This window comes from Citrus clementina, unplaced genomic scaffold (assembly GCF_000493195.1).
Source record: "Citrus clementina cultivar Clemenules unplaced genomic scaffold, Citrus_clementina_v1.0 scaffold_7, whole genome shotgun sequence".
Classification (NCBI taxonomy): Eukaryota; Viridiplantae; Streptophyta; class Magnoliopsida; order Sapindales; family Rutaceae; genus Citrus; species Citrus x clementina.
In genome coordinates this window covers 9,131,393-9,142,358 of record NW_006262075.1, presented here as the reverse complement: position 1 = coordinate 9,142,358, position 10,966 = coordinate 9,131,393, and the positions used below count along the sequence as shown (strand labels likewise).

The following is a 10,966-nucleotide window of genomic DNA, read 5'->3' as shown; positions in this document are numbered from 1 at the left end:
TATTTCTTATTGATTTTTCTTAAACATTAACAACAGAATCAACTCAACTTATATACATGCACAAGACTGCAACTTAAGCTAATTACATTTCGTTATACACACATACGAAATGACTAATAACAATCTTAACAAACTTGTGCTGATCTGACAACTTGCTTAACTAACTCTGATGAGCTGGCATTGCTGAAATGTCTGACTGACTGAGACTAAAGCTTCTTCTCCTTCTTACTCCTACACTCTGTGAGCTAAGCATACTGGACTTCCTTAACAATGTGCCACCAGAAAGATTGGTGAAGCATTTGAATGTTTTCTTGTATTTTAGTTTAGTGTATGGTGACTTTGTATCATGCAATACTGTGAGCTCAGCATACTGGACTTCCTTAACAATGTGCCACCAGAAAGATTGGTGAAGCATTTGAATGTTTTCTTGTATTTTAGTTTAGTGTATGGTGACTTTGTATCGTGCAATGATCATTGCACGATCCTTTCTATTACTAGAGAAGATAAAGAATCATGATCATAAAATCTAAGTATTACGAATGCAATCTTCATCGCAAATAAAGTATTAAACACTGTAGGACTATTTTCTAAAGTTGAATGAAGTCAACATATTCACGTATGCAGCCCAGCAAAAGAAAATTTCACTCAATGAAAACCGACGTCAATGCTTTGGCTGAAGAAACAACGTCAAAGTTCATTCAAACAATCCTAAATCAGCAATTATTTAATCTCCCCCCAGCGCAAGCTAAAGCAACAAAACTCCACATCCACTCTCATTTCACACTCAATACTCTGTCTCAGCATTTTGTCAATCACCATCCATCCACCATGCTGAAGCTTGCAAACAGAATGCCATCAAATGCTGCTGTGTTCTGCCGATGGAGGAAGGATGCTGACAGAATAATGTGGGGGAGTACTGCACTCATTGAGGAAGGAAGCTGCAAGAGAATTGGCAGCATCTCATATTTCATTTAATTCTTTGCATGTCTAAGACTGCTACTTGATGGCAAGGACGCCTAGACAGCCGCTAAGCCAGATCCGGGTAGGTTCCATCATCAGCTACAGAAGGAGACCACCAGTCATCCCAAGGTTTGTCCCCATCCAATGTAGATAGCGTATGAATAGCTATATAACCGAATAGAAGTGTGTAGAAGTCCATATGAACATCCTGTGTTGTTGCTCTAAAAAAATCTGGACTCTGTTCTGATAAGGTTATACCGCCACAAGGGGACTTTTCTTTAATTCTGGCATGATGTGTTTGTTGTTCGACCATTGTTCATGTGTCAAATCACTAGGGTAGTGCACAAGTGTTCCAGCACTCCAGGCCTGTTTCGATTCTAGCTATCAGGCTTCCATTCAGATGCCAAACAGTTCATTTGTACATCAGGCTATTCTACAAGTCGAGCAGGAAGAAACATGGGACCTAATGTGATAACAAGGCACTCTAAAGAACTTCTAAATTCACAGAATTTCCTTTGAATCCACCCAAAATTTGGTCAGTGTCATAAATATAAAAAATGCCAGAAAGGAGCTGGATGGGTTCAAACCAATATAATTCTTCCCACTGCATCCCAGATCAGGTAGAGGGATAGCAACAACTGTCTAAAGCAAAAACAATGTTTTGGCCCAAAAATCAGCCAATAACTTTACGAAAAACAACTTCTCATTGAAAAAACTCAGAATCAAATGAAATTCACAAAAACAGCCCAAATTAAAAGTAAAAATAAGTGACCAGTAGCAAAGTGATAAATATTTACTTGAGCAAGCAAGTAAAAGCAGCACTGAGCTCAGAATTAATTAATTAATTAATTAATTAAAGGTTCGATCATAGCATCAAGCAAAATGTATTGGACATACAAAATATATCTTGCCGACTCTGATTTGATGGGGACCCCAAATTTGACATCTACAAATCAAAGGAAGTCCCTCTCCAACAGTCCCTGGGAGTAAATTAGGAAATTATGAACTAAACCAATCAAGATACCTGACTTACCCTTTTCAGTTTACTTGAATATTTGCATGTTTACTATATGTTTATAATCATCCACATTATCAAGCAAGTCAGATCTCAATCTCAACCAGATATCAACTACTTTAGCAACGAAGAAACTTCTATAGATATATTACTATTTATAAAGAAGAAGTTAGGAGAAGTTTACAAATTAAGATTGGGGTTATTCATGTATGAAAGCACACAAATAAACATATATATGATAAACACAAATACATAAATCATCAGTTTTCCTGTTCATTCCCAAATAATAATAATAATAATAAGTCTACAAACCAATACCGCAGCAACATGATAAAATTAATTTAACTATATCAACAATCAAAAAGACATTTCAATTAATTGCAGGACAAGTGTTAAAAATAAATAACTGCCTCCTATCAGGTTTCACAGTCCAGAATAATGACAGATGCTACTTTTACAATTAAAACAACAAACAATTTTTTACGATAAAAAATTAAGTACAGCATTCTCAAGTCCAGCCATGGGTTGACACACCTACGGGAACTAGTTAGAAACTGAAACAAGCTTATCTTACCTTAACCGTAACAATGTACCACACTTTTACTTCACATGAAAAAGAGTTCTTTTTGACTAAGTGACATGATAAGCATCAGTAATGTCGATTACTACTATTATAGCGGCCAGATCTAGAGCGACTAATACTATCCAATGTTGCCCCAAAAACCCTTCGACTGTAATCATAATTGGTAACATTGAGACGTGTCTCATACCCATTAATTTCAAGTGTTACACCAGGAGGAGGCGGCTCTGAATAAAAAAGAAGGTTTCTCAGCAAAGCAAGAAAACAAATACTATCAAAACACTGTACAGAAGAAAAAGGAAGAAAGACATCACCTTCGGAAGAATAATGATGGGGACCTAAAATCCTCATCGAATGGTGAGAAAGTTCCATACAGTTAACTGGCATGGGTATCGCTCCTAGATTTACGAGATGATAAAGGGGTAGTTGTCATGGATGAGTTTTGCGCGTTTTTGTCTTGCCCGGAAAGCTGTTCAGCAAAGTCTATGTCAATGCAAAAAGCTTCAAGTGGGACATTATAAACATGATTTCACTGTTTGTTTAAAACATTTAATTAACCTTAAAATTCTCCAGAAAGTCTCTAAAACCTTAATAATTAACACAAAAATCCTCTTCAACAATTGTTGGAACCATCGACCAAATTTTAACGGGAGTAACACTACATATGCAAAATTTGGATATCCCAGCGGATAACTGCCGTATCAACTGTATATCAACCTACTTGCAAGTATAATGTTTTACTCCTCAAAACATTGAAGCAAATGTGAAATGTCTCTGGATAAGCTGAGAATAATAACTGTGAAATCATTGTTTTCACTGAGGACCCGAACGAAAACAAATTGCAAAGTGTGACATTTACTCGTGATTTTAAGAAAACTAAGGGACAGAGTGTTATTATCTCAAAGCTATAGAAATTGGGCCTATTTGCATTTCAGCCAAAACTTAATGAAACTATACAAATATAAAAAAAAAAGAAAAAAAAAAGGTTACGTACAGCAAATCTGATGGTTCGATTGTAGAGAGTGACAATGCCGGAAAAAAGCTTAATGGCATAATCGGCGATCTCTTCGGATTCATATCGTAAAGCTTAATGGTATATATATACATCAACTACTCGCCCTGCTTGAATTAGAAAAAAGCTTAATAGCACTCTCGCTCACTTTCTCATCCAAATTACCTATAATATTAATTAAATTCAATTAAATTAATAACAAGAAAGAAAAATTAGGAATCGATTTTGGAAAAACTGATAACAGAACTGAGATTTGAGAGGTTATTTTTACCTATGCAGACGTTGCAGCCGGAGTTAAGTTTCCCGACATGATTTGTCGTTTTTTTCTTGAAACGACGTCGTTGGGGACAAATGAGTGTTGAAGGGACCGAACAAGCTGACGCGGAGATTGTGGCTGCCATTTCTATAGGGAGTAGAGAGGGGTTAGTATCACCGACTTCGATTAGGTATCGGGTTTGGCTACATATGGCCTATTAGGTTATGCCACGTCATGGGAAGAACATTAAATTAAAGCGAAAAAACATTAAATTATAATTAAGCAGCGTTTGTATTTCTTGTACGAATTGATTTATAACTCTTAAATTTTGTTCACTTATAGAAATTGGTATGCAATTCGTCATTTTTTGATCCCAGTCCTCAGCCCCTTCAAGTGGACCCAAAAACTCGCACTTGTAATAATGGATACAAAATGAGAGAACACTGCAATGAAACAGAGATGCAGTTAAGAAAACGAAAACGGAGGATTAATTTTCCCACTTTCTTTAATTTTCAACTGATGGGAAATCACAAAATTCAAGCTTCAACATTCTGATTCTGACCAACTTTTGAATCCAAGTCGAGCATTTCTAGTAATTTAACGTGAAAATAAATTGCAAGATTAGAATAAATAAAAAGTAAATGAAATACCATGTGCAAATTTAAAGAACATAAATTGAAATTGGGATGCGTACTTACACTGTTACTCTAGGCTTTGCCCTTCATTTAAGCTGTCTAAATCTTTTAGGGGGTGATTCCTCATCATCATCACAGGAGCCACTGCCACTGGCTTCGGCTGCCCCAGCATTTTCTGCAAGGCTTCGCTTTGATGTTGTGGCTACTTCCATATTTGATCCAACAAAATCGTGATGGAATTCATTCAGATTATAAGAAGTAAAGTGAGTCCATTGCTTTGTTGTTTCGTCAAACTCCTCGACTTCTTGCTTATAAACTGGATGGAAGCCACACCTCTTCACCTTCAATCCAGTATTTGACACAGCCGAATGATTAGCAAATTTCAACTTAAAATGATTAGATTCAAAATGCCACTTGTACTTATCGCATTCTGCTCGAGACAAAAAGAGTAGCCAAAGATGGTCAGACCCACGATGACCGAATTTGTCTCTAAAATCTATACCATAAAAGAAACTAGAACAATCCATAGAGCAGAACAACAGATGTGTGAGAAATGAATGCCCCTTCCATATTGTCCGTCGGATACCAGTTGAATGCTTGGGGACATGAAAAACACAGCAAACAGCATATCCCACAACCTTATTCACATTATGCAAATATGAAGGCCTTGTGACTGTTATTGAAGAACCCTCGTTCTGATACATGAACCACTTTGGAATTTCACTTCCTGGGACAACAATGCTCAATTTACTGTCTGGAGCTGATACTGCCTGCAACTGAAAAATAAAATATGAACAAGTCCATACCATTGCTTAATTGTCAAGCATAATCTTGGCATAGCTGTAAGATACGGAGTAATAGACTGACCTCAAGGTGCTCTCGTAGCATTGAAGTTGCCAAATCGTTCTTTCCGAGCAATTTCAAGCTGTCTATACAATAAATTGTCGTCCAGCTGGACTTGCGTAGTCTTAATACACCTAATAATGTCACCAACGATGCACAACCATTCAGTCTAACATTATGTACGTTGGGTGGAAGTTGTGGCAGAGATTGAAGCCTTTTACAATCTTCCAACTTTAGATATTCAAGATTAAAAAGACCGCTAATGCTTGCTGGCAGCGTAACAAAATTGTTTTCACTCAGATATAACGCTTTTAATGAGTGTAAGTTGCCAATATCACTCAAGATTGCTCCCTCCCCAAGACCACAGTCACTGAGATCTAATTTTGTTAGAGAGCACAAACCTGACAGAGAAGGCAACATCAAAGCTACAGGACATGAACTCGTTCCCATCAAATTAAAAGGAAGGTTCAAATGACATGATGCAGTTGATGGTGGTCCATTGCACCCAGAAAAAGAGAGTGTTTTAAGATTCTTCATAAGAAAAATGGAGGATGGAGGTCGTCTTGTAGCTGTTCCGCTTATATCAAGTTCTTCCAAACTTTCTACTTGCCTAAGCGTGTCAGGCACATTTTCAAGTTTGCAGCAGCCTGAGAGATTCAAAGTTTTGAGGGCTTTTAAACCGTTTATACTTCTGGGAAGTCTCGCAAGATTTTTGCAGTCATTCAGATTCAACAATTCAAGTCCAGGTAAAAGCTCAATAGATGATGGCACTTCTGTAATGGAAGTTCCATCTAGATAGAGCTCTGACAGACCTTCCATACCCACAATCTGTGGAAACTTCTTCAGTTTCGAGCAGCCAGAGAGCTTTAGATTTTTTAGACATTTTAAACTGCTAATAGTAACCGGCAGACTCGAGAGATTTTTGCAATCTTTCAAAGTCAATTGAACAAGTCCTGATAGATGTTCAATTGATAGTGGCATTTCTTTGATATCAGTTTCATCCAAAAAAAGTTCCTGCAGACACTCCATACTTCCCCCAACGTGTGGAAATTTCCTCAATTTCAAGCAACCAGAAAGGACAAGTGTTTTAAGCGATTTCATAAAAATCTCACCCGGAAGAGTTGTAAGACTTGTACAACCTTTCAAATTCAACAATATCAGCTTATTGTGACGTAACAAAGACGAGTGAATTTCATGCAACCTTGTACATCCTTCAAGATCCAACACCTCTAAGTTTGGGACCTCTATTGAGTTTGGTGTCTTAATCAAATTCTTTGAATGGCTGAGTTTCATAACTTTCAACGTTTTTAAAGGCTGTTGAAAACAAAAGGGAGTTAAAATGATATTTCTGAATTCATATACAGCTATAATAATAAAATTGTTATCAACAATTATTCACTAAAAAAATAAATTAGTGACAAAAACACTGATCTTACTTTGATTCCTTTCCATAATTCTTCAATGCGGCTGTAACACATTTCAAATTCAACAATTTTATCCAATTGCAAATTTGATGGCAATGATTTCAAAGGATATTGATGCCAATCAAGTAACCGCAACTTGTTAGATAGGTATTCAAGGCCTTCAGGAAGTTGCACATTACCGATTTTGAGCAATCTTAGGTTGGTCATCAGCGAAAATGCTTTAGCACTTAAATGCACCTCATTTTCAGGAAAGAAACAATCATCAATTATCATTCCTTCAACTTCTTCACTTCCCTGAAAATATAAGCAAAGGATAAGCAAATAAAACAATAATTTTAAAATTCATCCGGGTAAAGGAAATTAATGAGCACAACATTTTCTCCATTTAATAATTCACTTACCGCATTTTTTGTCAACACATGGCGCACTTCTTCTTGCCTCCATAATCTGCTGCGTTTCCCAGGTTCTTCGGGGGATTGTCTTGTAACAATCAGCTGTCCCAATTCCTGTAACAAATCATGCATCCCCAGTGTGTTGTAGTCGTCAACTGTTAATAGAGATCTTTCAATAAGAACTTCTATTCCAATGACTGGGAAAAAACCACATCCCTCTAGAATTTTTGTTACGTAATCTCTATTCTTCTGTTTAAAGAAGCATGCAACATCGAGAAATATTTTCTTCTCTGAATCTTGTAGTCCATCAAAACTTATTTGAAGTATACTCATAATCTTATTTAAAGGATCACTTTTTAGTCTCTCTAGGGCACTTCTCCACCGATCCACAGATCTACCAATAAGAAAGGATCCCAAAACTTTTAGAGCTAATGGAAGACCACTGGCATACCTCAGAACACGTTTAGACAGCTCCACATATTCTCCCACTGGCTGATGGGTTTTAAAAGCTTTCATACTAAATAGTTGAAGAGCTTCATCGTCATTTAGTACATCAAGGTTAAGAATATGCTCTTCATCCACTTCATGTGCCACCAACAACTGTTTATCTCTCGTTGTTATTAGAATCCTGCTGCCTAGACCAAACCAATCACGCTTTCCAGCTAAACTTTGTAGTTGTTCAACATCAGCTACATCATCGATTACAAGAAGAACCTTTTGCTGTCGCAGCCTACTTCCAATTATGTTAATACCATCATCTACATGCCATAAGTTAATATCTCCAAGATTCAGTAAATTGGAAAGGAGTTGCTTTTGTAAAGAGATTACACTGCCTTCTTTTTCAGATCTTTCTCTAACATCAGCAAGGAAACTACTCGCATAAAATTCGTGAGAGATCAAGTCATAAACAACTCTTGCAAGAGTTGTCTTTCCTAGACCTCCCATACCCCATATCCCTATCATACGAACGTCAGTAGACCCTGTACCCATAAGAAACCTGAGTTTCTCCAAGCGCGATTCTATTCCTACCAGCTCCTTAACAGTCTTTGGCTCTGTATGAATTTTACTTGATATCACATTGACAATTTCCTCTATAAATTCTGACTCATTTCTGTATATTGAAAGCAACAAGAAAATATTGGTGTGGTAAAGCTAGTGTGAAGTAGTAGCAAATCAATTTCATATTATGTATAAAATCCAAACTTTGCAATATCATTTCATTAAATTGAAGTCATATAATTAAGTAACCTGCTATAGTTAAGTCAAAAGCAATTGGAATGAGAAAATTCAAACTCGACACAATAAAATTGGTATGGATTGTGTTGCATTGGGATTTGAGGGTTCAAAAATTATTTAATTTCTTCTGCAGTTTTTTTCATTCATTATTGATATATTATTTCTTTCTATAACATGATAAATTAGATTGAAAGAGATTTTAGATAAGTTTTTGATAAGATCATTATTACACACATGAAATTAATTAGATTAGCTAAATATGCAATGATATTGATATATCATTGGTGTTCGTTGCTCTTATTAGTATTTAGCAAAGAGTCAATCAAAGAATAAAGTTTCTTTTTTTTTTAAATCTGATTAATAGAGGACAAAGCATCACAACATATTATATAGTCTTCAATAGTTCAAAATACAATAATTTAAATCTTCGTTTGCAAATATTAATTCATTAATAATACTACTATTGTAATTGAAAAAAGTGTTGAATCATGAATACTAAAATCTGTTTCAAAGTTACTAATCATGCAAAACCAAAAAAAAAAGAAAAAAGAAAACAGAATTAATAATAGAGAATAAGAATGATTACCTGTCCTTCAATTCCCAGCCAGATTTATTAGCCACCACTTTTAAAGCGTCTCTCCACTTTTGCACCTTTTCTACATTATTCCTAAAAACTTCTTCATGTTTAGCAAAAGCTTCTCCAAAACTTGCTGTCTGTTTTCTCACCACAGTTGGTTCCACATCATAGAAAATTGGAAAAATTTGATCTTCTCTGTTTTTGCATTCAACAATCTTAACAAGTTCATCCAAGCACCAAGTGGAAGAAGCATAGTTTTTTGAAAGAACAATAACTGAAATTCTTGATTCTTCAATTGCTTTAAGGAGTCCAGGTGAAATGGATCCTCCTTTCTGAAGTTCTTTGTCATCCCTGAATAAATAAATGCGTTTATTTTTCAAAGCCGTAGAGAGATGACCCGTGAAGCTTTTACGAGTGTCTTCTCCTCTAAAGCTTAAGAAGACATCATATTTCCCATGAGAGACATTTTGGATGCTCGTAGAAGTCATTTTCTATTAGTTTTTTTCCTGAAAATTTAGAATAAATCAAGTGAAATCCTAGAAACAATACTATGCAACTACAAGATTCATCCAAAATAATGTGCGCCACAAAAATAAAGATGTAATGTCTCAAGCATCAAATTTGTAAAAACATAGGGTGAGTTTAGTGCACCACATTATATTACTTAAGCTGTATTGAATGACATTAATGTTTAGTGTATTACGCAAGGTATTGTTTATTTAAATTCTTTATATTAAATTTATTATTTCACTTTATTCATAAAAACTAGAAGTTTATTAATAAACTAGTACTTTTTATTTAAGTTAACAGTAAGGTTACTTAAAAAATAAAATGCAATTAATTATAATTCTTTTACATAATAAAAATAACACAATATATACTTATTTATTATAAAATTCATATTATTTAGACTTATTAATATTTCATATTAATATTGTACTTAAATATATAATTTAAATTTATGAAAAAACCTATTATTTTAATAAAAATGAAAAAAATAAAAATATTGAAATAGTTCTTATATATAATAAAAGTAAACATTTAATTACAAGATATTGCTTAATCCATGCCCAAGGAATTTCAAATTTCTGATGTCCTTTGACCTAGGTCTTGTGTTTTGTTTTAGAACAGACTAATTTACAATAGCTTCATGTTAAAAGAAATTATTAGAGTTAAATAAATATCACTAGAAATAATTAAAAATATTAAGAATAACCTTGATGGTGTGAGCGAATTTGATTAAATATAATTAAAGTCAGAGTTTACTAACTTAAGAAGTTTTTAAACTTGAGAATGGTTCTGATTTCAAAACTAATGATCTTATTCTATAAACAAACAGACGGCAATCCATCAGCCTCTCATTTACTCTCATTTAAACATGATAAATTTCAAAACGTAATAGAAATTTTTTTGCACATGCTGCTTGGAGCGTGTGCAAGCCAATTTCTACTTAAGCAAATCTCGATTAGAGCATCTAATAACCAAGAAAAGGCAAAAAGTTTGCACAAAATTAACATTCAAAGATTTCTTTCTATTTTATTAATTTTTTTTTTTGCACTTTTTAAGCATCAAGATATACAAATTAATTCTGAAAATAAAAGAGAGAGATGTAGAAGATTGAACTTACGACTTTTGAGTGTATTGCAGGAAGCTAGTTAAATGAACTCCAATGCAGTATATTGATTCAAAGAACTTAATCATGCAAATATACTATTTTGCTGGAAAAAAAAATTAAGCTAATGTATGTATTTCCAAAAGCAAGTCTTCGTCAAAGATTGACTTTCTTAATAATTGATAAATATTGACAAAAGCAACTCTCATGATGAAGTTACCATCAAACTTCCTGGAAGCTTCAAGGAATCTAAACGAAAGTTATCTGGCTTTTTAATTGATTACGCGTCTTCACCACTCCACTCACTAGCCATGTTGAAACCGTTGGATTTTCATTAGAATGGAATGAAATCCAACGGTTGATATCAATAATTGATTAACATAAGTTAAATTGCCGGCAATCTATGGGAATGGAAACCTTTTAT

The 10,966-nt window shown here is 34.5% G+C and overlaps 1 protein-coding gene across 1 annotated transcript; it reads right to left on the bottom strand.

Moving 5' to 3' along the window:
• Window positions 1–208: 208 nt before the first annotated feature.
• LOC18036822 (protein SUPPRESSOR OF npr1-1, CONSTITUTIVE 1) lies at window positions 209–10,591 on the bottom strand. Its single transcript, XM_024181079.1, has 11 exons — window positions 10,558–10,591; window positions 8,940–9,436; window positions 7,127–8,228; window positions 6,738–7,019; window positions 5,326–6,615; window positions 4,522–5,234; window positions 3,839–4,266; window positions 3,550–3,732; window positions 2,870–3,024; window positions 1,858–2,782; window positions 209–1,326 (listed from the first exon to the last, which is right to left on the bottom strand). The coding sequence occupies exons 2-6, from the start codon at window positions 9,416–9,418 to the stop codon at window positions 4,545–4,547; spliced, it is 3,843 nt and encodes a 1,280-aa protein (XP_024036847.1). The 5' UTR covers window positions 9,419–9,436; window positions 10,558–10,591; the 3' UTR covers window positions 209–1,326; window positions 1,858–2,782; window positions 2,870–3,024; window positions 3,550–3,732; window positions 3,839–4,266; window positions 4,522–4,544.
• Window positions 10,592–10,966: the final 375 nt, after the last annotated feature.

Excerpts from the sequence above, each read along its gene's own strand:
- LOC18036822 (XM_024181079.1), bottom strand. The coding sequence starts at position 9,418 with ATGACTTCTACGAGCATCCAAAATGTCTCTCATGGGAAATATGATGTC. Across the intron at positions 7,020-7,126 it reads ATGTGTTGACAAAAAATGCG|GGAAGTGAAGAAGTTGAAGG; the intron begins GTAAGTGAATTA and ends TTATATTTTCAG. Across the intron at positions 5,235-5,325 it reads TGCTACGAGAGCACCTTGAG|TTGCAGGCAGTATCAGCTCC; the intron begins GTCAGTCTATTA and ends TTTATTTTTCAG.